The sequence below is a fragment of the Balaenoptera borealis genome (assembly GCF_965194805.1).
Source record: "Balaenoptera borealis genome assembly, chromosome: 1".
Taxonomy (NCBI): Eukaryota; Metazoa; Chordata; class Mammalia; order Artiodactyla; family Balaenopteridae; genus Balaenoptera; species Balaenoptera borealis.
The window spans coordinates 179651293-179676330 of record NC_138860.1 but is presented as its reverse complement, the minus strand read 5'-3'; the positions used below and the strand labels follow the sequence as shown (position 1 = coordinate 179676330).

At 44.9% G+C, this 25038-nt stretch overlaps 1 protein-coding gene across 7 annotated transcripts in view; it reads right to left on the bottom strand.

Moving 5' to 3' along the window:
* The window catches only part of UBR4 (ubiquitin protein ligase E3 component n-recognin 4), a 125925-nt gene that overhangs the window by 69506 nt on the left and 31381 nt on the right, over window positions 1-25038 (bottom strand). For 5 of the 7 annotated variants that reach the window (XM_082402518.1, XM_082402519.1, XM_082402523.1 and 2 more), the window contains exons 23-52: window positions 24551-24733; window positions 24291-24413; window positions 23969-24198; window positions 22543-22664; window positions 21060-21157; window positions 19665-19822; window positions 18675-18884; window positions 17716-17817; window positions 17299-17399; window positions 16851-17049; window positions 16289-16477; window positions 15799-15862; window positions 14087-14278; window positions 13475-13545; window positions 13237-13384; window positions 12582-12809; window positions 11734-11904; window positions 10093-10275; window positions 9065-9223; window positions 8568-8720; window positions 7879-8106; window positions 7422-7579; window positions 6313-6484; window positions 5865-6066; window positions 4857-5020; window positions 4219-4435; window positions 3141-3357; window positions 2362-2394; window positions 1137-1200; window positions 568-702 (exon numbers count right to left, since the gene is read on the bottom strand). In XM_082402518.1, the coding sequence (XP_082258644.1) occupies window positions 568-702; window positions 1137-1200; window positions 2362-2394; window positions 3141-3357; window positions 4219-4435; window positions 4857-5020; window positions 5865-6066; window positions 6313-6484; window positions 7422-7579; window positions 7879-8106; window positions 8568-8720; window positions 9065-9223; window positions 10093-10275; window positions 11734-11904; window positions 12582-12809; window positions 13237-13384; window positions 13475-13545; window positions 14087-14278; window positions 15799-15862; window positions 16289-16477; window positions 16851-17049; window positions 17299-17399; window positions 17716-17817; window positions 18675-18884; window positions 19665-19822; window positions 21060-21157; window positions 22543-22664; window positions 23969-24198; window positions 24291-24413; window positions 24551-24733 (4674 nt within the window). The remainder of the gene's footprint in view (window positions 1-567; window positions 703-1136; window positions 1201-2361; window positions 2395-3140; window positions 3358-4218; window positions 4436-4856; window positions 5021-5864; window positions 6067-6312; window positions 6485-7421; window positions 7580-7878; window positions 8107-8567; window positions 8721-9064; window positions 9224-10092; window positions 10276-11733; window positions 11905-12581; window positions 12810-13236; window positions 13385-13474; window positions 13546-14086; window positions 14279-15798; window positions 15863-16288; window positions 16478-16850; window positions 17050-17298; window positions 17400-17715; window positions 17818-18674; window positions 18885-19664; window positions 19823-21059; window positions 21158-22542; window positions 22665-23968; window positions 24199-24290; window positions 24414-24550; window positions 24734-25038) is intronic. The other 2 variants (XM_082402520.1, XM_082402524.1) reach the window with 1 other exon arrangement.

The window sequence follows — 25038 nt, the reverse complement described above, 5'->3', positions numbered from 1 at the left end:
AGGCATCCGAGCTGGTGGCTTCCTCCTCATGGATCTGAACTGTCGACAATCTTTCCCATTTATAGAAACTGCCCTAACTTACTGCCTTCAGTCGCTACTTACTTTTATAGGTGAGACCCTCTCTCCCCAGATTTCCCCCTCAGTCTCTCCAACAACCACTTACCAAATTCATCACAAGCAAGTACACCTCACTGAGGGCTGCGGCACAGCTGCAGGAGTGCACATGCCAGCAGCCCTGACCTCCTGAGTGACTTCCCGCCCCACTCTGCCAGTGAGAAGCCACCCCTACCCAAGCATCCCTCCCCTCCCTTCCTTAAATCTTCCTGATCCTATTAGAGTAACAGAACAAAATGAATGCAAACCAGTGGCCCATGACTGGCTTGTCCTCATTTTGAGTGATATTCATTAATTTCTCAGAAGAAACTTTAGGATGTGTGGGTCTAATCTCAACGCTCTCCTCTCCCCACCTTACTTTGCTACACCTTTGCTTTACATCCAAAAAGCCAATTTGCTTGATTCCCTGTCAGTACCACAACTTACGCTTCGACAGAAGGCACCCCTGATTACCTTGTGGCTGTGATAGGCTGAGCGGCTGGTGTGCAGGCTGGCCAGAAGGCTCTTGGACTGCTGCTGGACACTGGCAGGCGCTGGCAGGGACAGCAGCAGAGTGGCCAGCTCCTGAGCTGCATTCTTGTTTCTCTCCTGATGCAGAAGACAGCAGGGTTGTCACTAACCCCACCAAATCCATGCAGGATAAACTGCCCACACTCTGCCCCCCACCCCCTCCTCCCTTCCCGGCCACCAGGACTAGGTTAGGCTCCATGGACCACAAGGAGCAAAACAAAGAATTTCAGAAATTACAATCCTCCCACAATACAGGTAAAGAGAGTCCAAGGTCATGACTCCCGGAACAGTGTTCTTTAATCAGTACTCATCCTATTCTACAAAACACTCTCACTATGGGTCCCCCAAAAGTAGGACATAAGGCCTTAAGCTGAAGATTCCTCTGGATCATCTTTGCAAATCAAGATTATGCTATAAATGTTCTTTAGCTGCAAGGCTTCAAGGCCTCTGATGACTCCACTGACTTCCTGCCTCTTCAGAAAGCTCCCATGTGCTTTAAAAAAGTAACTTGCCTTCTCGATGATTGGGCCAACAGCAAAGCAGCTTTCCAGGGCTTCTAAAGAACTCACAACCAGCCTAGGGAGACAGAAAAGCTGGTGTGAGCACAACAACAACCCTTCTCTCTGCCTGGTGCTTTAGCCTGCACAGACTACAGTCGTGAGGACCTTGGGGACAGCTAATGAATGCCAAACACAAAATCAAAGCACAATAAGACCTGCCACAGGCACCATGCATATCGTTTCCTTGTGTTACAGGCCAGAAGAAACCTGGCTCCTGCTCGGAGATCAACCTGAGGCCATGTTCATAATCCGTAACTCCAAGACAGGGCTTTTCTTCCTCAAAGAGGATAAATGTGCTTCCTCCTGCTGCCTGTGGCAGGGATCACTGAGAAGGGCTTAACAGTCTTGATGCAATGGGACCCGAAGCTCAGGTGCCCCATAGATCAGTAGGCAAAGGGGACACACAAAGGGAAAGGTTAAAACCATCTTCTTATACTGGGAGAGCTGGGGTTATATTTTACTTACACCTCCAAGAAAATGCACAAAGGCACTTCGTATGAGTTCCCCAAGTACGGGGAAGAGAACAAGCTGTATTTTCAGGTGCACGCCAATTGCCAACGTTCAAAGGGTCCTATAAAGCACCTTTAGGAAACTGGGCAATTTTCTCTAAGGGAAGGATAGGAAACCCAACCACTGAAGGGTACCAAGTGACACGCTCCCAAGGGCTCACTCCTGTGGGTTTAATGCAGCACGGTAAAAAGACCAACATCCTGAGGGCTGAAGCTCTGGACAGAGAGGGGAAAGTGTGGAGAAGGCAGCTGGAGAGAAAAAGGGCAAGGGGCAGAGGAAGGCAGTAAAGAGCCAGGAAAGAGAGACCTGGGACATAAAACCACGGTGGACAGAACAAGCTCTCTGGTGGCTTTTCAGACAGTAGAACTTTTCCACTGTCCTGGTGCCCCCTCCCCGCTTCTCATCCACTGTAGAGAGGAAGCAGAGAGGGATGGGGTAAGGAAGGGGAGGCTAAGAGTCTGAAGCGGCTGACACCAAGCACGCACGTACAACCCTCCGCATTCTCCACTTTGACACGGGACAGCTCTGCAGCCATGCAATGACCAGAACAGAAAGAAGCAGGAGGACTTTTCCACAGAAGCAGAATCAAGGCAAAGCCACGCCATCAGTTACACCGCTCTCTGACACACACTCGCTCGTGCAGAGAAAAGAAAGAGGGCATACTAACCGGTCCAGCTTGGTTAGGGACTCAGTTTCAGAACTTGGGGGAGAAGCAAAAGAAAAAAAAGGAAAAAAATGTGAAGCTCAGAGAAACCTGGAAATACATCCTAGGCAAACAATATAAGAATAGGGTGGGGGTGGGGGGAAGAAAGAGAGAGAAAAGGGGTTGGGTGGGGAGGCTGCTGGCGGGAGGCAGCGATTCCAAGCCAGGCTATTCTTACGACTTACAATGTAAGAACTGAACATCTTACATCCCGCATCTACCATGGCAAACCAGCAGCTCCCTAGCGCAAAGAAGCCAAGCGCAATGCTTAAGATGGCCACTGGGGGGAGCCTCAGGAGGCTCTGAACTGCTACAAGATGCCTGGGACAGCCTCTTGCCCGCAGTGTTATTACCACATGAAGTAGCTGCTGCAGAGGAAGATGAGAAGACGATGAAATCGGAATGAAAGGGAAGATTTTTCCCTATAACTTCAGCAAGACTAGATCCTAATCTATAATACTGGCTTAAGCATCTTCTGGTCAGCAGCCTCTGGCTACTCCAAAGGGTACCTGAGCTTATTAAGAGAAGGGAAGGGACAGAAGGGTCCAGGCAGAGCCTTGGGAGTCAGATGGCTCTGAGCCGCCTCCAGGCCTGTCTGCACACTAAGGAGACACTGAGTGAAATCCTGAAAAAATCACAGGCCAGACTTGGGACACTTAGAGGCTCACTCTCTCGAGACACAGGTTCTGCTGGGAGAGTGAGAACCGGTGAGAACTGAAGTCAGTCCCTGCCAGTGCTGGTACCTCTCCAGGACAGTTCCACTCGTGGTGGCAGGGGCAGCTGAGTCACTGTCTCCAGTGCCATTGCTCTGGCTCAGGTTTGAAGGACAGATGTTGCTGACGGAGGCAGAAGGGAATTCTTCCGGGGGCTCATCAGGCCAGCCAAACTGCTCCTTAGTCTTGCCATAGACTTTTACAGCATCGATCATGGTGACACCTGCTGGATCCACCGAGGCCCCAACTGCAGTAAGCAAGAGCAAGCCTTTAGGAAGCGCATTCTCTGAAGGGTTACCACCACCACCTCCAAAGCAAAGACCAGACTAGTCTGGACAAAGTAGCAAGCCTCATTGATTTCACAGGCATAGAGGAACTTTATCTCCTGAGACTTCAGTAGCACTTTCATCTTGTATAGATGCTGAATACGTGTAGAAACAGTTCCATGGACCAAAAGCCCATGAAGTCTCCTACTCAGAAGAAGAGTCGCCAAGCACCGGTGTAGGGATCCTCTGGTGCTATCAGGGTACCGTATCTCCCAACTCCACCCCCAGGGATCTCTAAACACTCCTTTTGTTCAAAGCACAGATCATCATCATGAATGAATACCAACAGCAACTGTTTCCGGAAGAAAAAGTATCAGACAGGTGGCCAGTAAATGGTAGGGAAAGTTGCCCGCCTTATGAAAGGCTCAGGGATGTGTACTCTGAGGGTTTAAAGGCATTGCTAAACATCTCTCAGTGACATGTGCCCTGAGGCCTGCATCTGCGCCTTAAGAAAGCCTTGCGATTTCACATGCTAATCTTGCTGCCTCTCTGCCCAAACACGCAGGCAGCCCCATCAGCAAGGCTACCCAACCCTACAGAAGTGAGCCCTGAAGCAGAGTTTTACCCTGTCTTTACCCCTCCCATTCTCGCGTATATCCCTTTCCTGTCATCTTGTTTCCTTTATATCTCAAACGAAGCTCAAAGTTTCATGATGGCAGAGACCACAGAGCTATCAGTAGAGCAGAGGGTTCCTAGAATACTGGAAAGCCACAGAGAAGCGGCCACCCAGTCAGAATTCATAACGAGAAGGATACAGTCTACGCTAGGGGCTGGGGACTCACTGAAGAGGTTCAGCTTCTTATCGGCCTGCAGGGCCTCTTCTCTGGTGAAGGGGAAGTCAAACCAGCGCGAGCGACTCAGGTTAAGCTGCATGGTTCTGCCAAAGATCTCGATATACGATGGGGCCCGTTCAATCGCCTGGGTCCCAATCTGGATCCGCATGCCTGTCATCACCATAGTGCTGTTGTTGTTACTGATCTCAATGGTGAAGCCACCAGGCTGGAGGAAGAAGAGGCACAGATCATAAAATTATTACAAGTTCTTAAGGGCAAACTTTCGATCCTTCCTGTGACAGTGACGCAACGTGTGAGCCCACAAAAGACCTTTATCCTTTTTAACTCCTCAGCACTGACTTCTTTTCTTCCAAGGATGGGAAAACAGAAGCAGGGAGTAGACTCTTCAATTTCAGGCTTCTTTCTCCCCAGCATTAACCACCTCCTGCTGCCCTGTGCACAGTAACCCTACTGACAACACGGGAATAGGAGCCCTTTGGCGTGGAAGTGAGAATATTCATTAATTCTAGGGACCATGAAACTAGAATCAAGGGTTAATGACTGTGAGTCTTGCATTCTAAGAGTAGATGTGTCCTTGAGTCCTTCTACCCAGTGACTGAACCCAGCACGGTGCAGTCAGTCCTCACCTTGGTGTTGGCCACATACATGCCAGTGGAATTCAGCCGGTGCTTTATCTGTTGTGCGTTGTAGACCTGCAGGAGGTCATTACCACCAAACTCCACATCTGTCAGCTGCTGGTTGTGTTCAAAGAAGTCAATGGGGAAGGTCACTTGGCTAGACGTGCGAGTTGCTGTGGAGAACAGCATCAGATTGCCACGGAGCAACATTAGTGCAATCCCTACCACCTCTGTGCTCCTAAGCTCACACGTACACTCCCTCATCTTTCTAGGCCAACTCGGGATTGTAAGGTTTGCATCAGTACGACGCCTACACGTGGTCAGCTGTCCAACAGTCATCATCCCCAACCACAACACAACCTAGCGGGGAGAAGAAATCTTATCTCAGTATTGGGTACACTTAATAACAAGCAGCTCTCTCAGAGCTGGTTTATTTAAAATAAACAAAGGAAACTATTTCTTTATAGGAGGATGAGCTGCATGATTATCTCAAACATAGACTCTAGAACAAATTCCAGATGGTGGGGTGAATCCTGTAAAGATCTTTGCTCAGTCCGAGCCACTCACTCCTAAATTCAAGCTTTCACTCCCTGAAGAGTCCTCCTCCATCACTCAGGAGCAAAGACTTCCAGCTCAGACACCTATGACGGCTTCTACACCAGTCGGCGAGAATGAACCAGCCAAAGGATCTACTCCTCAATCAGTTCCATCCTGCACACCACATCAGGGAAGCCATTTTTCTTAAACCCAGAGAAAACCATCTCAAACCAGGTCCAAGAGAGAATTCTTTCCTGGGCACCTAGGAACTGCTGCCTGAAGTGGACAGCCAACAGGTGCTTGCCGTGCACAGACCGTGAGTGGCCTCAGGAACCCTGACTCTGCTTCTGAGAAACTAGCTAGCACAACCTCTACCTTTATGAGCCGCACAAGCAGGACAGTCCCTGTTTCTTCATGGCTATCTACAACGGTCTACTCTAAGTCCCCGCCCCCTACCAGTCTTCTGAGGAGGGGCCTTACTGATGGTAGCTGTTTTGCGCTTTCGAACAGGTTTCATTATGCTGATGACACTGCTGGGCTGCAGGGAGGGCTGCAGCCAGTAGGAGGTGTTCTCCACGTTGGCCATGTAGATGCGCAGGCTGCCATCCTCACACAGCAAGATCATCGTTGTCCGCTGCTGCTCATTGCAGGCCGTGTGCCTGATGGCGACCATGTCCTGGATCTAGGAGGAGGGGACAGAGGAGTGGTAGTTCCTGCACCTATAGATCAGAACCTACAGAAACAGGCAGAGAAGCAACTGGATTCATGGTCAACTGAGGGGGTGCTGAGGCTGCCAAAGAAAAGGTGTGTAGGAGAAAATTCTTCTATAGGCCTCCATTGAAAGAGCTGGCAAAGTGACATGACATACAAATATAAAAATAGAGCAGGTTCACAGTCTATTCAAGTGATGGGAGAACAGGGCACCGACCTTTGCTTTGGCAGGAAGAGTCTTAATCTCCTGGATGAGGAAAGTGTCTGGTTTCACCATAACTACCAGGGGCACTCCTGTAGTTTGCTGGACACAACACACCAAGCCAGGGTGGTTCATCACCTCAGACCACTGGCAAAGGGCAGGAGATGTCTTACTGCCACCATTGGAACTACAGACGACAAAAGTGGCCACAGTTAGGGTGTCAATCACCATCTCACAGTTCTTTTCTTGACCTAAAGGCCATCCTCACAAACAACTGGACTCTCAGAGCAATATACCCACCCAAGGACTCAAACTACCCACGAGTCTCAGTCTTATTCCGAGCCACATAAATACTCTCATACACCCCAATGTGCGCCCCCAGCAGGAGTCCTGGTTTAGGATCTCAGTCAGCTGCTGGGTACCACTGTCTGAGGGAATAGGTGGCCCTATGTGCGTAAGGCTGTCAACTGCATAGGGCCACGGAGCTGCCAAAGGCTGATGACCCGTTGTCCTTTTAAGAATTTCCAAGCACATCAAGCTACGTATGAATGGTATCCATTTTATTTCATCTCAAACCAGGTAATTCACAAAATACAGGCCAGAGACAAAGTGCTTTTCAGTGGCAGTAAGAAAGAGGGGAAGAGACCCTAAAACTTTGCTGCCTCCTCCTTAAATAAAACACTCACTACCTCACACACCCCTGTCACCTACAAGTCTGATGGCAGCCTCCACCTCCCCAAGCTCCAAGCTCGCCCCATCTGCTGACACCATGTTCTATTTACTGATCAACCCCCCAGGAGGGAAACTTAAAGGGCATCTTAGCAGCACGAGTGTCTAGGAGAAACTTACATTCTCTTCTCAAAACTCAGTAATCAAATTAAAATCACATTTGCTACCCTGACCCTAGCTTTTCCTTCTGAGTGACAGTGGCTCCCCAAACTACCTGTTACAGCTTCGGGGTCTCCATGGAGGGAGACAAACCATGCAGGCCGCCCAACCTACCAACACTGGACACCGCTTGATTTAAAGACACCAAGCAGGGAAGGGCGAGCCCTTGCGAGGGGCGGAGCTCTCCTGCTGAACATGGGCGTTGTGGAAATTCAGCTTTAAGTGCTCATCCCCACCTCTTGATGTTGATGGAGAAGAGCTGCAACACCTCCAGCGTCGTCCTACTGATGGTGGCTGCAAACGACCTGCCTTGGCAGTAGCTGAAGAACAGCATCTGCAACACGTGCGAGTAGTAGACAGACACACCGCCACCTGCCACCTGGCTGTTACTGTCCTGTCACAACAGACACACAACATCTGCATTAACTTCTCAGGCTGCCTGGGGCACCAGCTTCTGCTCTGGCTGGTCATTCATTTTACACCATGATTATGGGGTCTCATTCTTGAAGTATGAGATCCCCGCAGGAAACCTTAAAAATACCAAGAGAATAATGGAACTTCAAGTTTAGTCCTAAAGAACTAAAGTTTTTGCTATTAGATGAAAAGTTAGAAGAAAAAAGAGAAACGAACAACAGAAGCCTTGCTAGGCTAATTAAACCTGGCATAGATGGGAACAGTGCCATGTGCTCTAACCTTCAGGTCCTCGTGGTTTATTTCCAGCACATTAGTGACATAGAAGGGTCCCTGCTGGGCACTGCTGGCCTCTTCCATGAGCTGGGTATAGATGTACCCAGCCGAAGACATTATAACAATGATGTTCTTTCCCTCTTCGTTGAAGAGGAAGGTAACATCTCTTATCTTTGAGCTGGGCAGGAGAAAGTAGAAGGTTGGACTCAAGGCATCAACAGACAGGTCATAAATCTGCAGAATGGAAGGAAGAAAGATCAAATAAGGGAGATCCATTTCAGTCCCATGCCCAAACTATCCTGGTGAACCCACAGAGCTGCAATCAGTGAGGAATGAACACTCATTCTCCACTCAGCAAGCACCTATAAGTACTAGACAATGAGCACAAGATGATAAAGTATCTTTTCACTGCCTCTTAGGAATGAGCAGAGGAGAGATACACATCAACAAATTCTATACCAAGTACAGTAATTAACAGCTGTGAACTGGACACAGGGGGTGTTGAACCAGAATCAATTTTCTGCTACCTGCACACAGATAGCTCCTGCTCAACAACATAACAAAAGGCAACAAAATGTTAGGATTTTTCATTTTTCATTTCTAAGAGACGCAAGCACATATAATGGAGATCAGGCATTCTGGATTTAAAAGCAAAACCATTCTAGGACAAGATCATCAAAGAGCTGTAACTATACCTTGACAAAATCTGCAGTGACGATCGCTAGCTCAGTCTGTGAACCAGGTAACCACACGGCTTTGATGATGAAGTTTCCTGTTGCCAACTGAGGGTGCAAAACCAAATGATCCGACACAGAGCCTGAGCTACTGAAGGTCAGCACATGGCAGTCCTAGACATGGTTGAAGGAACAGAATGGTTAAAAAATGATTTGGAAAGTAGCGTAATTAATTTCAGAGTTCTAACGCTGCCTTTTCTTCCGTAATATTCCCTGCCTCCAGACAGTACTCAGACTGTCTAGTAACATGTTCAAGTGTCAAGAACACACAAGGATTATTTCTAATACAAAAGAAATCTGGAAGATCTGGAAGAAATTCAGAGATTTCGTTTGTGTTCCCAATGGCTTTTAAGTTCTGATCTCAACAATGAATAAGAGAAAGTGGTGCTGAAAACAGGGGAGAGAAGGTGACTGGGATCCACAGCTTAACAGAACCAAACCTGGATCAGGACTGTTACCTTCAGCCCACAAACAGCAAGGTAGTCCTCCTTGCACGGATTCCCCGTGAGGCTCAGCACAGTAAAGGGGACTGGGGCAGAAGCCAGGCGGGTCAGAGTCAGCTTCCTTTTGCTGGAATCTGCTTGCTTCAGGAGAGCTGAGAGCTGCAGGACAGTGATCTGCAAAGGAATAATTACCAATTTATTCTTAACCCAGATCCTCTCAGAAAACACAGAGCAATAAAAAAACGTTCCTTCACTAGAGCTACTGATTTGGAGGCTTTTTTTGTGGGCAAGTCTCTTAGGGAACTCCAAGACCAGTATCAGTCATACATCCCCTGGTTAAAAGAATGGAATGCCTTTCATTTCCTCCTTCTAGAGATGACAAAAGAAACCAACTTCTCTTCGTATAATCAGTTCATAAAATATTTAAACAATTCCCATATACTACTGTCCCTTCTCATTTTCTCTGAGAATGTTTTTGAAAGGATTTTAGAGCTATTTTAATCTCTGGTTTGTTTTTCACTTAAGGTGTGATTAAAACAACTTTACTGATAATGAAGAAGTCAGAATATAGAAAAGTGTGAGTTAGGATACTCTCCTCCAACCTCTCCTGGTTCTATAAAACACGATAAACTTCCTTGTGCCCTTAGAGGGCTGGGAGGGCAGGAAAGAACTAAATAAGGATCACTGAGCCTTCCTATGAAGACTCTTCTCTCCCCACTTGTGTCCTCAGAGTGCCAAACTGGGAAAGACTGGGAGCCACGGTGTCCTAGGAAACCACCAGTCGTTACCTTCGCCTAGGGGTTCCCACAATAGAGTGGGAATTAACTATTTAGACTCTCTGTTCTAGTCACACTGGTCCTAAGTCTAATAAAGTAACTCAGGGTTCACGCAGAAAAGTTTGTTGGGCTCTGCCCCTGAAGCTTTGCTGGAACTCAATAGACTTTTTCCCTGAGGGCCAATCTGAGTGTAGTCATCTATTTGTTTTGCTCAGCACCTAAGACAAACATGACCTCAAATGAAAGGGAAGGAATTGGAGGACCCACCTTGCCTTTCTCATGGCTGACAGCCAAATGCTGGCGGCGCCCATGAGGGGAGGAGAGCACACACATAGCCACCCTCCTGAGCACATGGGCGCTGATTAGCTGTCGAATAGTCTGGCCCTGGTCTCCACTGTAATTCATCCGAACATTCTCAAAGGCACCTTCCTGGGAACCCAATGTGGGAACCTGAAAGAGGGAAGCAGAGAGAGAAGGCAGTAATAAGGCAAAAAAGATCAAGTGGATTCATACACATGCTATTCATGTGACTGAGACACTGCACAATTTAGTTATTCAAAAGCAACGGGACTGGGCTTCCCTGGTGGCACAGTGGTTAAGAATCAGCCTGCCATGCAGGGGACACGGGTTTGAGCCCTGGTCCAGGAAGATCCCATATGCCTCGGAGCAACTAAGCCCATGTGCCACAACTACTGAGCCTGCACTCTAGAGCCCACGAGCCACAACTACTGAAGCCCGCATGCCACAACTACTGAAGCCCGTGCGCCTAGAGCCCGTGCTCCGCAACAAGAGAAGCCACGAGAATGAGAAGCCTGCGCACCGCAACGAAGAGCAGTCCCTGCTCGCCGCAACTAGAGAAAGCCCGAGCACAGCAACGAAGACCCAACGCAGCCAAAAATTAATTAATTAATTAATTAATTAATTAATTAAAGCAATGGATTCCAATCTCTAATCCACAGACAGACAGATAAATTCAGCAAAATTATTGTCAGTCCAATAAGAACAACGCAGTGAATGTTGCATAAAGCTAAATTACTACAAAGTATTCACTTTTAAAAAATGTTAAAACGCCTTTTTTTTTTTTTTTTGGCTGCGCCACATGGCTTGCAGGATCTTAGTTCCCTGCCCAGGGATTGAACCCAGGCCACAGCAGTGAAAGTGCCAAGTCCTAACCACTGGGCCACCAGGGAATTCCCAACTGTGACTGATTTTTAATAAAATACCAGAATATATATGTGTGTATTACCAAGTGATTATGCTTCCCTTAACAGCAGTCACCTTGTGAGATCTATTTGTGTACCTCACTCATTTTCACACTTCCCTTCCAGAAATGCCGACACTTTACTTTCTACTACTTTACACAGCTGCTAAAGACTCCAGGCAGACCACGCCAGGGGCCCTACAGTCAGTGCTAAGCAGCAGGTGTAAAGTGGATAATGTCTTACAACTTACAACCCAAGTCATAGGAAGAATTAAAGGAAGATTACCTAAAGGTAATCTTTGGCTATAAGCCAAAGAGGACAAGCATTATTTTTGTAAACAAGATGAACCTTAGAGGAGAAGATACAGTAAGGAGGTCTACTATTTTACATACAGAAGAAATTTCTAACTATTATAATTTCCCCCAAATGTCATTCCTCACATCCAGGGGTTCACATATTTATGTGAACTAAAAAGGAGACTTACTCACTGGGTTTGTCCGAATGACCTCTGGATTCCCTTCTCTCGAAGACACACCTCACATGCTGATTTTCACACTGGATGTCACGGTACCTTAAATTCTAAGTTCTGAATGGCCAGGGGTTGACTGTTCTAAGGATATTCCTCAGAGTACCTAGCACACTTTGGCATCTCAGTCAACGTGCTGGTTCCCACAGGCACCTAACTCCCCGAAGCTGACACACTCACCATCAGCTGGTCTGTCATCTCGACCACCTTGTCCACTGTGTGCAGCTCCCGGAGGGCCTGCTGAGCCCGGCTGCTGCTCCCCACAGCTGAAGCCTGCTGAAAGTTGGTCTGAATGGCATCCATGAGGAAATTGAGCATGTCTAACACGAGAGGAGCGAAGGAGAAATTGGCCTGAGAAAAATCCAAATACACAAGTGAAAAAAAAAAAAAAAAAAAGACAGAAAAATAATGGGTCATGCTCATCATCACAATCTTGCTAGTAACTACCTACAGAATCCAGAACCCACTTTCCTCACTTCAGTTTGATATTCTAGCCCTCATCTCACTCTCTCCAATAACACTGGATTTGATTCCAGTCAATACGCTATTGTGCTACTAACCTAGAGCAATCTTCCTAAACCAGGGATCCCACGTCGATATCCTACTGCTTGAATGCACCCACCATGTATAATTAGTTAAGTTCTCCCCAATGCATCTAGAGTGCCTCTAGTTATGCACCGTCCTTAGGAAAACTGAGAAAATAATCACTCAAATCATTTTCTGTATTCTGTGCTTCAGATGAGGAAGCTTGACCAAGAAAGTGTGCTCTAGAGTGTTACACAACTAAAATTTACCCTCCCACAAACTTCCCGAACACTCCTCAGTCATAAATTCTTCCTTATGAAGCAGCGACTGACAACACACACTATTCATATTCCACTGTGGAAATCAGTAAATTTAGAGGGAGGAGAAAACAATCCGAGGCCCACCAGTGGAGCCGCAAGGAGAGCCTGGCGCACCGACCGCTCGTGGACCAGCTGGCCAGGCTCCGCGCTCTGGACCCCATGCTGGGCGCCAGCGGAGCCCACCTGGTTCTGCAGCTCCTCCCGGCAGCCCTCCACTGTGCGGCACAGGCTGCTCTTCTTGGGCTTCTCTTCATCGGCAACCTTTCCGTCGCTGATGGTGACTTTGGCCTTGTCCGCTGGGGAGGTGCTGGTGTGGCGCACGAGACTCTCTGAAACTCTGGGTTCACTCTGAAATGCTGACTCCTTCATGGTGGAGCTCATGCCGCTGCTGGGAGTTCGCTTCACTAGAGCCTAGGGACAGAAAACGCCAGAGGCCCCAAGTCTTGCCACAAGCATAGATGAAATACTGCCTAAGATGTTGAAGGAAAATCTGACCCAAAGGAGACACTGGCTAACCATTTAAAGAATATCCACAAGCCTGAATTCTGATCTTCATTGTATTCACCTAATATCTGGTACTTTACCCACTCATAGCAATAGGTCTTGAAATTGTGGAGGGGGTCTTTAAAAAACTGCAAGATCTCTAAGGACATTGCAAGTTCTAATATTCTAAGTGAAGTGCGTAGGCCATGACTATATAGCTAATCAATGACAACCAGAACTTAGTCCTAGACCCAGGCCACCATGAAGGTGACATGGGAATTTCCCAGTTTGGCTTAAGCATTTGTGTCACCAACAAGTCACCCTTTATAGCCGAGAGAATGTTCCAATCTCTCACCAGACAGCTGCCATCTTCCTTGGCTCCACAGTCACAGAAGAAGGATCCATACTTGGCATAGGAAATCTCATGATCCTTGTGGCACACCTTGGCACATACTGTGCACACACCCACCCCATCAACCATTTTGCAGGTGTGACAGTGGTACCTACGAAGAATGAGAACCAGCCAGTGAGCCCAGAAGTCCCAACAATCAAGGCCCAGCAAACCCTCACCTAAAACGAAAAACTACTCTTACCAATGCTGGTTCATGAATTCTTTCTGAGTGATGGTAAAAGTGCACAATTTATTGCAAAGAGAATCTTCATCCTTCAAAGATAATAAATAGTTTTAATCAGAAATATATCCTTCTACACAGGGACCCATAAAAACACACCCTACGGAGAGTAAACCACTGACTCATAAATGACCAGTAGAAACCTACTCCAATTGGAGATAGCTTGCAGGCTATAAATATGCTGCAATTTCAGGTGAGACCTTAAGGTTTTGTGGCTAAGAAAAAAATAAATCTTACGTTTTCTCTACAAGGGAGCTCACACCATCCCCATGAAGAACTCATCTTTGAAACTCCATTTTGGATGCAAAAACCAAGAAACTGTAGGACAAGTGCCTCTAGATGGAGGAAGGCATGTGCTTATTAAACGGTCCTTCCCCTAGGATATTAGAGCCCTACAGCTTGCTCTACAGGCCTGGAAAATCAGTCTGGCATTAGTCAAGTAAGCTGTGAGAAAGCAACAAGGACTGGGAAGAGTTCTGAAGCTCACAGGGGCTAGAAGGGAAGGCCAAAGGATTGTTAGTGTGAGCTCTGCAAGTGCCGATCAGCCATGACCGTGGTGGTTACTTTACTTACTGAATCCTCAGCCTGGGAGTCTTCCTCTTCCACTGCCAGCTCCTCCACCCAGTCTGAGTCCACTTCAATGGCCCGCTCTTCCCCATCCACTGAGAGGTGACTTGGGCCTTGACCGTTACTCTGGCTCAGGGCATTGGTGACATCAGCCAAGTAAGACATAATATGGCAGGTGCACTCCAGGACTATCACATGCTGTAAGAGAAGACCACCACACCATGCAAACCTCAGTTCTCCATATTCGATTATTATGTAAACTGTGTTTTCTCAAGCTTTTCCCAATAAAGCTCAATATCAAAGGAATAGTATAAAAGCAGAGAAGAAAAACATGTTTTAATTATCTATTTCCTCAGCTCTTAGCACTATGACTACATGTAGTTGGTCAATAAACTGTACTGAATCAGTGTGTTTCATTCTTTCTTAAGCACAAAGACAACTCTTTAAAAAATTTTATAAAATGAAGTACAATGGAAATCAAGAAAAAAAAGTTGAAATGGAGACAAAAATCATTCAAGAAAAAACTAGATTGATACAAAGAACAGACTGGTGGTGCCAGAGGCAGGGGGTAGGAGGATGGGCGAAACAGGTGATCGGGGTCAAAAGGTACCAACTTCCAGTTATAAAATAAATAAGTCATGGGGATGTAATGTCAAACATAGTGACTAGAGTTAATAAATACTATTGTATGCATTTCTGAAAGTTATGAAGAGAGTAGGTCTTAAAAGTCCTCATTGCAAGAAAAAACAAATTTTGTTAACTACGTATGGTGATGGATATTAACTAGACTTACTGTGATCATTCTGCAATAAAAACAAATATCAAATCATTATGTTGTACATCTGAAACTAATATAATATTCTATGTCAATTATACCTCAAGAAAAAAGGCTATATTAAAAGTATGAATAAGCTCTCATTGGTTTTTTTCCTGCTGTTACCATTTTTTTTAACCATTAGTGAAAGATATTTAAATTACTGGGTTTTTAATTAATGCAGGAGGGGAGGAATAGCTTCAGAGATCAAGGGAAAATTTTTCCAGCAAATCACTGCAGATAGTTCGTGCTTGCCTAAAAAAACCCCAAAAGTCTGGCATCAAAGCCTCAGATTTCTAAGTTCCTTCACTCTGCACTCTAACAGTTCAGTGTGGAAAGGATAAAGATCAGCAAGAAAGCAGGGAGAAACAATGGTGCTGTGGTGGGTCAGAGGCCAGTTATCTGCTCTTAGCCACCATGTCAGGTTCATGGGTTGGGTGGGGGGAGAAAATGCCTGAATGCAAGATTTCTACCAGTTTCCACCCTTTTTCTCAGCACAGTGACCTGAACCTTCAGGTAAAGTAAACAATTCTAGCATCTGGACTGGAGCGGAGGAGGTAGATCGTAACTCCGTATAACACTCAGAGCACACAGTTCCAATGCAGGAGCAGGGGACAATTTTCCAGAGCATGCCAATACCTAAAAATAGCAGTAATTCACTGTTTCAGGAAGGACTCTGTTGGACGTCTGTTTACCAGAATATTTCCTTCCTATCACTTCTTGCCACCGAGAAGAGGCCTAAGGGCATGCAGTTAGCAATTACACACTTCTAGGCCTTTGAGATTATAGGCCTTATCCTCTGTAGGCTAGCCAGGGCCAGAAACCAACAGGAAGGAGACTTCCACCTGGCCACAAAGGTAAGAATCACCACTCCCTGACTGCTGTCACTCCTCACTTGTCTTACCTTTCCATGCATTACATTGGCATTCAGTTTTTCAACCACATTCTTCTGTGACAGGTATTTCTTGCTGTCCCAAAGAAAAAAAAAGGGGGGGGGGGGGAACACACAAAATCATCTAAGGAATCAAAGAAAGGAAGCATCTTCACATATCTCGCATCAATTTGTGGACACTGTGAACCAAAGGCATTCTTAGAAAATTATGTGGCTAATCAGAAGTTGGGGGCTCTGTTCCTATCAGTGGCAGGTGGTACACTTTCCCCAAGACTTCTCCCAGGAATAATGAACAGAAAATCCTACTAATAAAATAATGAAGATTAAATCTAAACTGAACAGTTACTGGCTACTCCCTCAATCCCCAATAAAAAGGTAGAGATTCAAATTTCTTTTATACTCACTCTGAGCTACAGAAAATAGCCTGTAATTAATTATCCCCCTTTTCTCTAAGAGCAATGTTGTAACATACAGATGCGTTCCTCCAATTTCACCCTCTTACCATCTACTCAGCCAGTCCACAGCAGCATTATGAAGCTGAAGATGGCCAGCACCTTGACCTGCACTGGCCAGGGTAGCCATCACAACCATGAGTTCAGGGAAACCAGTCCCATCACCGTTGGCCAGCATCTCTGTTGCCATGGGGATCAGGGTGCCCAACAGCACAGCACACACACCTTCCCCGACTTGGCTGACAGAGAAGAAATAGCAAGTTGGTAAGTAATCAACAGGAATCTGATTGTACACTTCTAAATGTATAAGAGTAATTAAGGAGTTTAAATTTAAACATTAAATGCATGACTATACACACTAAGCCCAGTTGTGGACTTGGGCTACTAGAGCACAAAACATTCATCCCCGTTACAACTGACATGCCAAGTCACTGCAAAAGTTTTTCCATGGGAAAAATCAAGGAGAGCCACTAGATTCCTTGAGTCTATTGAGAGGGAGCTATGGAATCACTGAAAATGCTCACGACTGATTCCTGAAAGAAAGACAGCTGCAGTGATCTCACCTTATTTCTGGGGCCGTTAGAACATGTGAAATAAATGCAGGTGCCCTACCTGTTTTCCCGAACAATGTACGTGGTCAACAACTGTAGCAGCTGCCTGTTCTCCTGGATCACATCCAGCTGATCGGAATCTTTGGGGGGCGATGCAGTCATGCGGGTGAGCCAGGCCTGGAGACGCACAGGCTCCACGCAAGCCAGCTGTGCCAGGGAACCACAGAGATGCAGAAGGCTCGGGTTAGGGCTCTTCTCAGCTGGAGACAGACCGAGAGGCGAAGGTCAGTGAAGGAGGGCAGGGGGAAAGGAAGGAAGGCGCAGGCTGTGAGCCAGGAAAGGGGGAAAGGCTCCAAGGAAGTTTTCGACTTCCTTCCAAACTATCTCTGAGGGATTCTCTCCACATGTTAGCATTTTCATGCCATAGTTATACTTGGGCAGAAGATAGGCACAGTCATTAGCTGGACATCAAAGTTCCTTTAAGAAGATTACTAAAAGCTGTCACTCACTCAGCTGGAAGAGTTTGGTGAAGAATTTCAAAACTCGGTTACAGAATTTAGCAGAGAGGTTCTCATTGGCTGTTGCCATCATGATCTGCACAAGTTCTCCACTGAAAGGCAGGAGGGTAAAAATGGAAGAATCACATTAAGCGTCACATAAAACGCATCCGTTTCTATTTCTTCACAATCTCATCCTCTCTAGGGGAACTGGTCATTTGTGAGTCAACAATGCCAGGTGTTCATGAAATCAACCCCTCCACCAATAACCTCAAGGAGTCAGCAGTTAACCAAAGTCCTCCCAGAGGTACAAACACCTAAGCAGGCTTTTTAATTCCCTGAGAAAGAACACCGAAGTCAACATAGACAGGTCCCTACTTCCAGGAGATATTCAAAAATGTTCACCGAGGAGAACAAAACATAGCTCACCTGTCAGAGAAAAATTCCTCCATAGCTTTACGAGCCTGGCTGCTTTCCAGTTGCTTTTCCAAATATTGGAGACACTCCTCTAAGATGGATTCATCCAGTCCACTGAAAATCCAAAAGAAAAATTAACTACCAGAAACAAGGGCTGTTTCAACGTCCTCCTAATCCTGACCTTTAAAAATCCAAAGTCTGTTTACGGCTACACCTTTTGAGGGCAATATTCAATTTTGTTTTGTCAAAGCTTACCATAAACCCTGGCATACGGTAGGTGCTCAATAAATTTTTGAGGAATTAAACTGAAATAAAATTTAAAAATTCCTAAAATCTGAGATAACTGATGTAGTCGATGGCTAAGAGTTCCAAGAATCACTGCTGTTATTTCAAACTGTTAGAAAGAGGAAGGAAGGGAGGGAAAGACTGAAGCTGGGAGGGGGGCCGAAAGAGAAGTGGGGAGGGAGAGAAAAAGAAAAGGCAGCCCCTGATGAAAACCTGGATTCCTCAACAACAAAAAGGCAGGAAATCCCAATACCTGGAACCCTTTATTTGTACAGTTCTCAGTGGGATAAAACTGTAACTTATTCAACTGTTCTGTAAGACTCTCCTACATCAACATGGCCTACACTATCAAGGTCAAACAATGCTATGAGACCACCTAATTCCACAGAACACCTATCTCAGAAGCATGGTTACAAAAATACTAGAAATTTTATCATGCTCCTTTGTACACTTCATCACATCTAGTACAGCATGTTTATTCCTAAGAATTAATCACAAAAGAAGATTCCAAGTAACCTTTCATGTGTGTCCACAAGAACACAAAACGCACACAAGTACAGAACTTTCTGTTAAAAAGCACAATCATAATCTATTAATTAACAACATAAAGAAGCTAGTGTTGGTACATTTTATTGATGGTACCAGGAGGTCACAGGAACCGGAGGCTTCTCCCCAGTCAGGCTCACCTATTGGGATCTGCATGATTAGCCAGAATGTTGTAACAGCCAGTGATTAGTTTCTCATAAACGCGAGCCAAGAACTCATCAGACTCTGCAGGGCCCAGGATGCGCTCCAGAGAGTTGCTACTGATCTCAGCAACACTCTCAGTGCTCGACTCCAGAAGAAGGGGAAGCAGGGTCCGAATTACCTGTGGCGGGTTCATCTCATCGGACCAACTTCAGCAAAGAAAACAGAAGCAAATTAGTGAATATACTCCTCTCAAAAGCTGCGAGGGGAGGAGAGGGCAATCTACTCATTTACTGAGAAGGGCTTTTTTCCTTTGATAGTTGTTTTTTACATAGGTATAATCATGCAACTTCATGGTCTCCTTTCTCATTATTATATCAGAAGCTAAAATCATTTCCATGTGAAAAGTCCACTTATTAAGATGTTAAATTAATACTGTAAGATGTATTTTATAATATTTAGAAAAGAAAATTAACTGAAACCTAAGCTAGTAACCCTCCCAGACAACTTTTCTAGAAGAATTCCCAGGAATCTGGATCACTTTTAAGCTAATGAGATATAGGACTTTACCCGTGACCTATGTACAGGAAAACAAAATAGTCCCTCCACTGGCCTGCCCGCCCTTAGTCTCCACGATGGCAGCATCTAACTTCCACAACGAATCTGGAGAAGCATGACTTCAAATACATCATTGTCACCTTGAAACTTAAACCCAGAGTACCTCCAAATCACAATATGGTTTAAAACCAGCATGCCTTTTCTGAAACATACTACACAGAAGGAGGGGGGGAGGTACTCGGCTGCCCTTCACATCTAAGCCAAAAATCATTCTAGGTAAACATTCATACTCTAAGGCAACAGGCTCTCTCTGCTGTAGAAGCAGGCAAAAAAAGTATTATTACGCAGTTATTAAAACTCTCATTGTCTTCCCTTAGCCATGACAGAATACAGGAGTAGAGAGCACTTAGGGCTACGTAAAAGGTACTCACACTATAAGATCTCCGGTCAACCTGACCAGTGAGAGGAGGGTGTGCTTCAGGGAAGCAGCCAGGGGCAGACTCTGGCCACAAAGAGTCCCCAGGTGAGCGGCCTGCACAGCACTGATGTAACTCTCAGAAGGGATGGTGTCATTGGCAAAGGCATTGCGCTGAAAGGAGGCAAAGCAGACATCAACAGATAGACCATCTATCTCCCAGGACCAAATTCTTACGTGAGCAAAAAGAAACCATGACGACATAACCGAAGACCCCACTGAGATTTACAGACAATGACTCTATTCAGTATACACTCTTATTCATCCTGGGAAGGAAAGTGGGGTGGAGTAAAGGAAACAGTTAACAAATTTTAGTTAGCACAAAGTCGAGTTAAAATTTAAAAGTTAAAGTTAAGCTAAAATTTAGTTAGTACATAGTTAAGATACCCAATACCACTTTTCAAATAATTAGAATATATTATATTTAACATTAAAACTATGTTTGTTTGCCTCTAGTAACTGAGAAAGATCTGGATTTTACAATGCATCTGGGTCCGCATTACAAATATCTTAATTATCCTTGCACTATAGCTCTGGGGGATGTAAACAGAGGTCACGATTACAAAGCAGGGATAACTAGATTATAACACTTGGCTTTTCCAAAGAACTGTAATAACGCAATAATCTGTTAATAGAGGTAATCTGAGCAGAGCACACAGAAAGATCAAGGAAACTAACAGAGGACTCAACAGCCTTCCAAAAGCCTAGAGAACTTAAAAGCTACCCCATAAAATTATGTATGACAAAAGGAGCAGGTTCTTGACATATAACCTAAAAAGGAAAGGAAACGGTTAACATTTACTGAGAATTCACGTGACAGATAATGTGCTAGGCACTTTACATTTAATATCCTTAATCTTTACATCCCAGTATTTAGCAGATGAAGAAACTGAGGCTCCTAGTAGTTGACCCTTAAGTACCACAGGGGTTAGGGGTGCTGACTGTCCTTGCAGTCAAAAATCCATGTACAACTTTATAGTCAGCCCCCCGTATGTGCAGTTCCACATCCACAGATTCAACCAACCACAGATCATTTAGTACTGCAGTCCAGATTTAGTGAAAAAAATCGTGTGTAAGTGGACCCATGCTGTTCAAACCTGTATTGTTCAAGGGTCCACTGTAATAAAGCAGTTATTCTATAACCCAGTAACAGACTTCTTATTCTTAGCAAAATGATCATATGCGTACCATTTGAGTAATTCAAGGCCTTGATTATTGATTCAGCCATAGCAAGTACTACTGCAGCATATTAAGATCTCTTGGTAGCTAGTTTAAGCCTAAAGAATAAGAAGAGAACACAGAAACAGAACAGTGCTCCTAATTTCTATTCCTGGGACAGACAGACACTCACCCAGGATCCAATGTTTGGAAACTCATTGGTGTTGATGTTGTTCCAGGATTCACACACAGCCTGCACTGAAGATGGTAAATTCTGAACCAGTGTTGGACCTGGAGGAGACAGAAAGGACAAGGAATCATCGTGAGAGAGAAAGAGAGAAAGAACGACACGCAGCATTTTAAAAGCCAAGCCCAAATGCAGAGAGAAACACACCACAGCCCAGGCTGTCAAAACAATTGCTAAGATAGCTTAGATGGATATTTCAGTAGCAGCACTATGTCCAAGAACTTGCTAATTGCTTAACAGCTAACAATCTCAATTGTAAGGTTTTCACTTCCCATCGTATTCACTTTCTAATCTTGCAAGTAAAGAAGACAACTGAATAAAAGATGCAAAGTGAGAGCAAGTCACTACAAGTCACTATTAAACATCTAGACCTTCTATGACTAGGTATCACTTTGATCTCTTTTCTCCTTAACACAAATCTTGAGGGCAGGGATCATTAATGCACATTAAGAACAGTATTCAAAGAAGAGATGGAATTAAATTTCTAAAAGTGAGAATATCTGAACATTAAAAGGGTCCTTGAAGCTTGAAATTCAGGAATACACAAATGCCTATAAATTTTAAAGGGTAACTATTGCACTTAACTCCAATCCTGCTCAAGTCCTTTTATATTTTATTTTTTTAAATTTTATTTATTTATTTTATTTTATTTTTTTGGCTGTGTTGGGTCTTCGTTGCGCTGCACACGGGCTTTCTCTAGTTGAGGCGAGCGGGGGCTACTCTTCATTGCGGTGCGTGGGCTTCTCATTGCAGTGGCTTCTCTCATTGTGGAGCACGGGCTCTAGGCGCGCGGGCTTCAGTAGTTGCGGCACGCGGGCTCAGTAGTTGTGGCTCACGGGCTCTAGAGCACAGGCTCAGTAGTTGTGGTACACGAGCTTAGTTGCTCCGCGGCATGTGGGATCTTCCCGGACCAGGGATGGAACCCATGTCCTTTGCATTGGCAGGCGGATTCTCAACCACGGCACCACCAGGGAAGCCCCTGCTCAAGTCCTTTTGATTCCCCATCCTAAATTTCGATTAGATCATTCGTAACACAAGGAAGAAGTTCTCCCAAGCACTAAGTAGTAGCTTGCTAGTCTTCCTAATCTCTATAAATGAAAAGAACAAAGGCCTTTGCCAACAGCGAAATAGCCTAATGCCTTGGAACCAACTTATCTTGGTTTGGATCCCAGCTCTGCCACTTGCAAGATGTAGGATTTGGGCAAATAACTTCTCTAAACCTCAATTTCCTAATGAGTAATGGGGGATAATAACAAAACTTACCTAATAAGGTTATTGTGAAGATCAAAACAGATAAACTTATGTCAATGCTTGACACTCAGAAAGAGTCCAATAAATGAAAAATGCAGTAGACAGGTAGAAAGGGAGAGAAACAGCACTACTAGTCATACTGGTGTTAACAGTCTTATTCAAAAGCACATTCACTTACCCAGAGTGTTCGCCTTGCACCTACTAGAGCCAATAGCCAAAACAGCAGCAAAGCCGTGCAATTTCTCCTGGGAAGGTTTTTCAGTGGATCCCTCCTCATTAAAGTTCTGCAGCAAATAGGCTCTGGAGAAAAAAATAGGGGGTTATGTCAAAGCTGAAGGAATCTAGTGCCATTTTGGTTAGGAAAAACTAACCCTAGACAAATCGAAAAACCTTTATCTCAGTTGGGTCTCCTAAGAATTACAATGGGTAATTGTTTCCCGAAGAATATGCCATCCTCTGAAATGCTTACAAAACTCAATTCCAGGACATATCTACCACACTCTTCCTGGCCTCAGAAGACTGGCAATGTATATATTAAAGGCTCTGAGAAGTATTATTATTTTTTCTTTTTTTAAAAAAAGCACTTCCCAAACTTATTTGCCCAGGAACATGTATTAACAGCTCAGTTTAGAAAGTTTTAGCCTGATGGGCCAGATTAGAGCCTAGACACACTCAAAGGGCAGTGACTCGGTCAGCTTTGCTACCACTGTACCCCCAACACCTAGAAAAGTACTTGACACGTAGCAAACACTCACACTTGTCATTCAAGTTTATTGCTCATATTCGTTCAAAAATCTTGCCTCAAGCAACAGTCCTCTGTCTACTGCAAAGCATTCACACTAAGACATTAGTTAAGTTTTACAACGATCTAAGTCCCTTTCACCATCAACGCCCCATGAAACAGGAACTGAACAGTGAAATCCTACAGGGACCAGATAAAGTAAATGAGCTTAAAGGGGCCCAGTGAGAATGGCTAACGAGAAGCAGCCAGTCCTTAGCTGCAGTCTGTTACTGTCATGTGGGAAGACAGGCCCAGTTTTGCCAGAAATCTTGACTTGTGAATAAATTCCCAATTTTTATAAATGAATTCTAAAATATTTAAACATCATGCAGAATAAACAAAGCAAGTCTACAGGGTGTGTAATATGCAATCTTTATTATAGAAAGGGCTGGGTTTCAAAATACTCTCTAGGGGATTTCCCTGGTGTCGCCGTAAAGACTCTGTGCTCCCAATGCAGGGGGCCCGGGTTCAATCCTGGTCAGGGAACTAGACCCCACATGCATGCTGCAACTAAGAGTTCGCACGCCACAACTAAGGAGCCCTCCTGCCACAACTAAGACCTGGCGCAACCAAATAAATAAATAAATATTTTTTTAAAATACTCTCTAACTCATTAAGAAAATTTTTTCTGTACCTACATACCATGAAATTTAAAAAGCTTCATCTTAGTAAATAACAGAAATGATAGTGTTTGGAAAAATTACATTATCTTTCTTTGCACTCTACAAGAAAAACGCTAGAAAATATTTAAAGATGAAAGTAAACCACCCAAGCATCTACATTCCCCCATCTCCGACATCTCTAGGCAGGCAGCCCGTCACACCTAGTGAATGACGCATAGGTGTCAATGAGTTGCAGTGTGGCTGGAAGCAGGTTTTTGGTGATCTCAGATGACTTATGAGGATCGGTCTCGGCAGCCATCTTAGAAAAATGTTCATCCAGAGAGACCTGGACCTTCGAGATAGCAGCATCGAGGGTGTAGATGGACTGCAGACTGGGAACTTCATGGAGCTGCAAGATGGTGGTACAGTCGATGCTACAGAAGGACGAGATCTTTAAAAATACACAAGATATTAATTAGTTGTAGCAAAAAAAAACTGTGGCATAAGCCAAGTTCCATCATTATGGACCCCAAACTTCCATACCTGTCGAGCAAAGTATTCCTCTACAATTTCAACGTCATATTTCACTGAGCTGCACTTGCTGGATGCCAGTTCTAGGAGAGAACCAGCATGTTCAGCCTTCATTCCCTGTTTGATAAGGTGGTCCTATTTACAGCAAGAAAAAAGTGTTCAGGAGATCAATACAGACAGTGTCTAAGGCTTTCATCAGCCTTAAATTTAAAAGTTCCTAGAATTAGAGTATGTTGGCTTTGAATACTCCACAGCAGCAAGCCCTGTGGTACCTTTATCCAGTTGACATAGGAGCTGATCCGGAGGCGGGAAGACCACCGCAGAGTGTGTAGGATGTCACATTCACTCATCTCTGGCGAGTTCATGGCCAGCTGGTTCATGTAAGTCTTTGATGGTGGCAAAATCCCTAGAATCCTCCACAGTATCAAGAAGTAATATTGAAGGGCACAGGCCTCCTGGAAGAAGCAAAAAGAGCAATCACAGAGGTAGAAGCTTTTGGTATTGCCTCAACAGCTCCCTAACAGTAAGAATTGTTCCAAATACAATTTTCAAAGCAGAACTGGGTGGAGTCCCAATCTTCAACTGAGATTTGGCTCTCAAGTCTGCTCACCAGGTCTTTCTAGAGAATACACCCAAAGCAGGAAACGGTAAAACGCACATTTTATATCTATATAAAACTTGTTCCATATTCTGCACATTTCACATGCCAAGAAAGCAATTCTGAGACAACTTTGGCTCCCCAGTAATTCACCAAGTAACT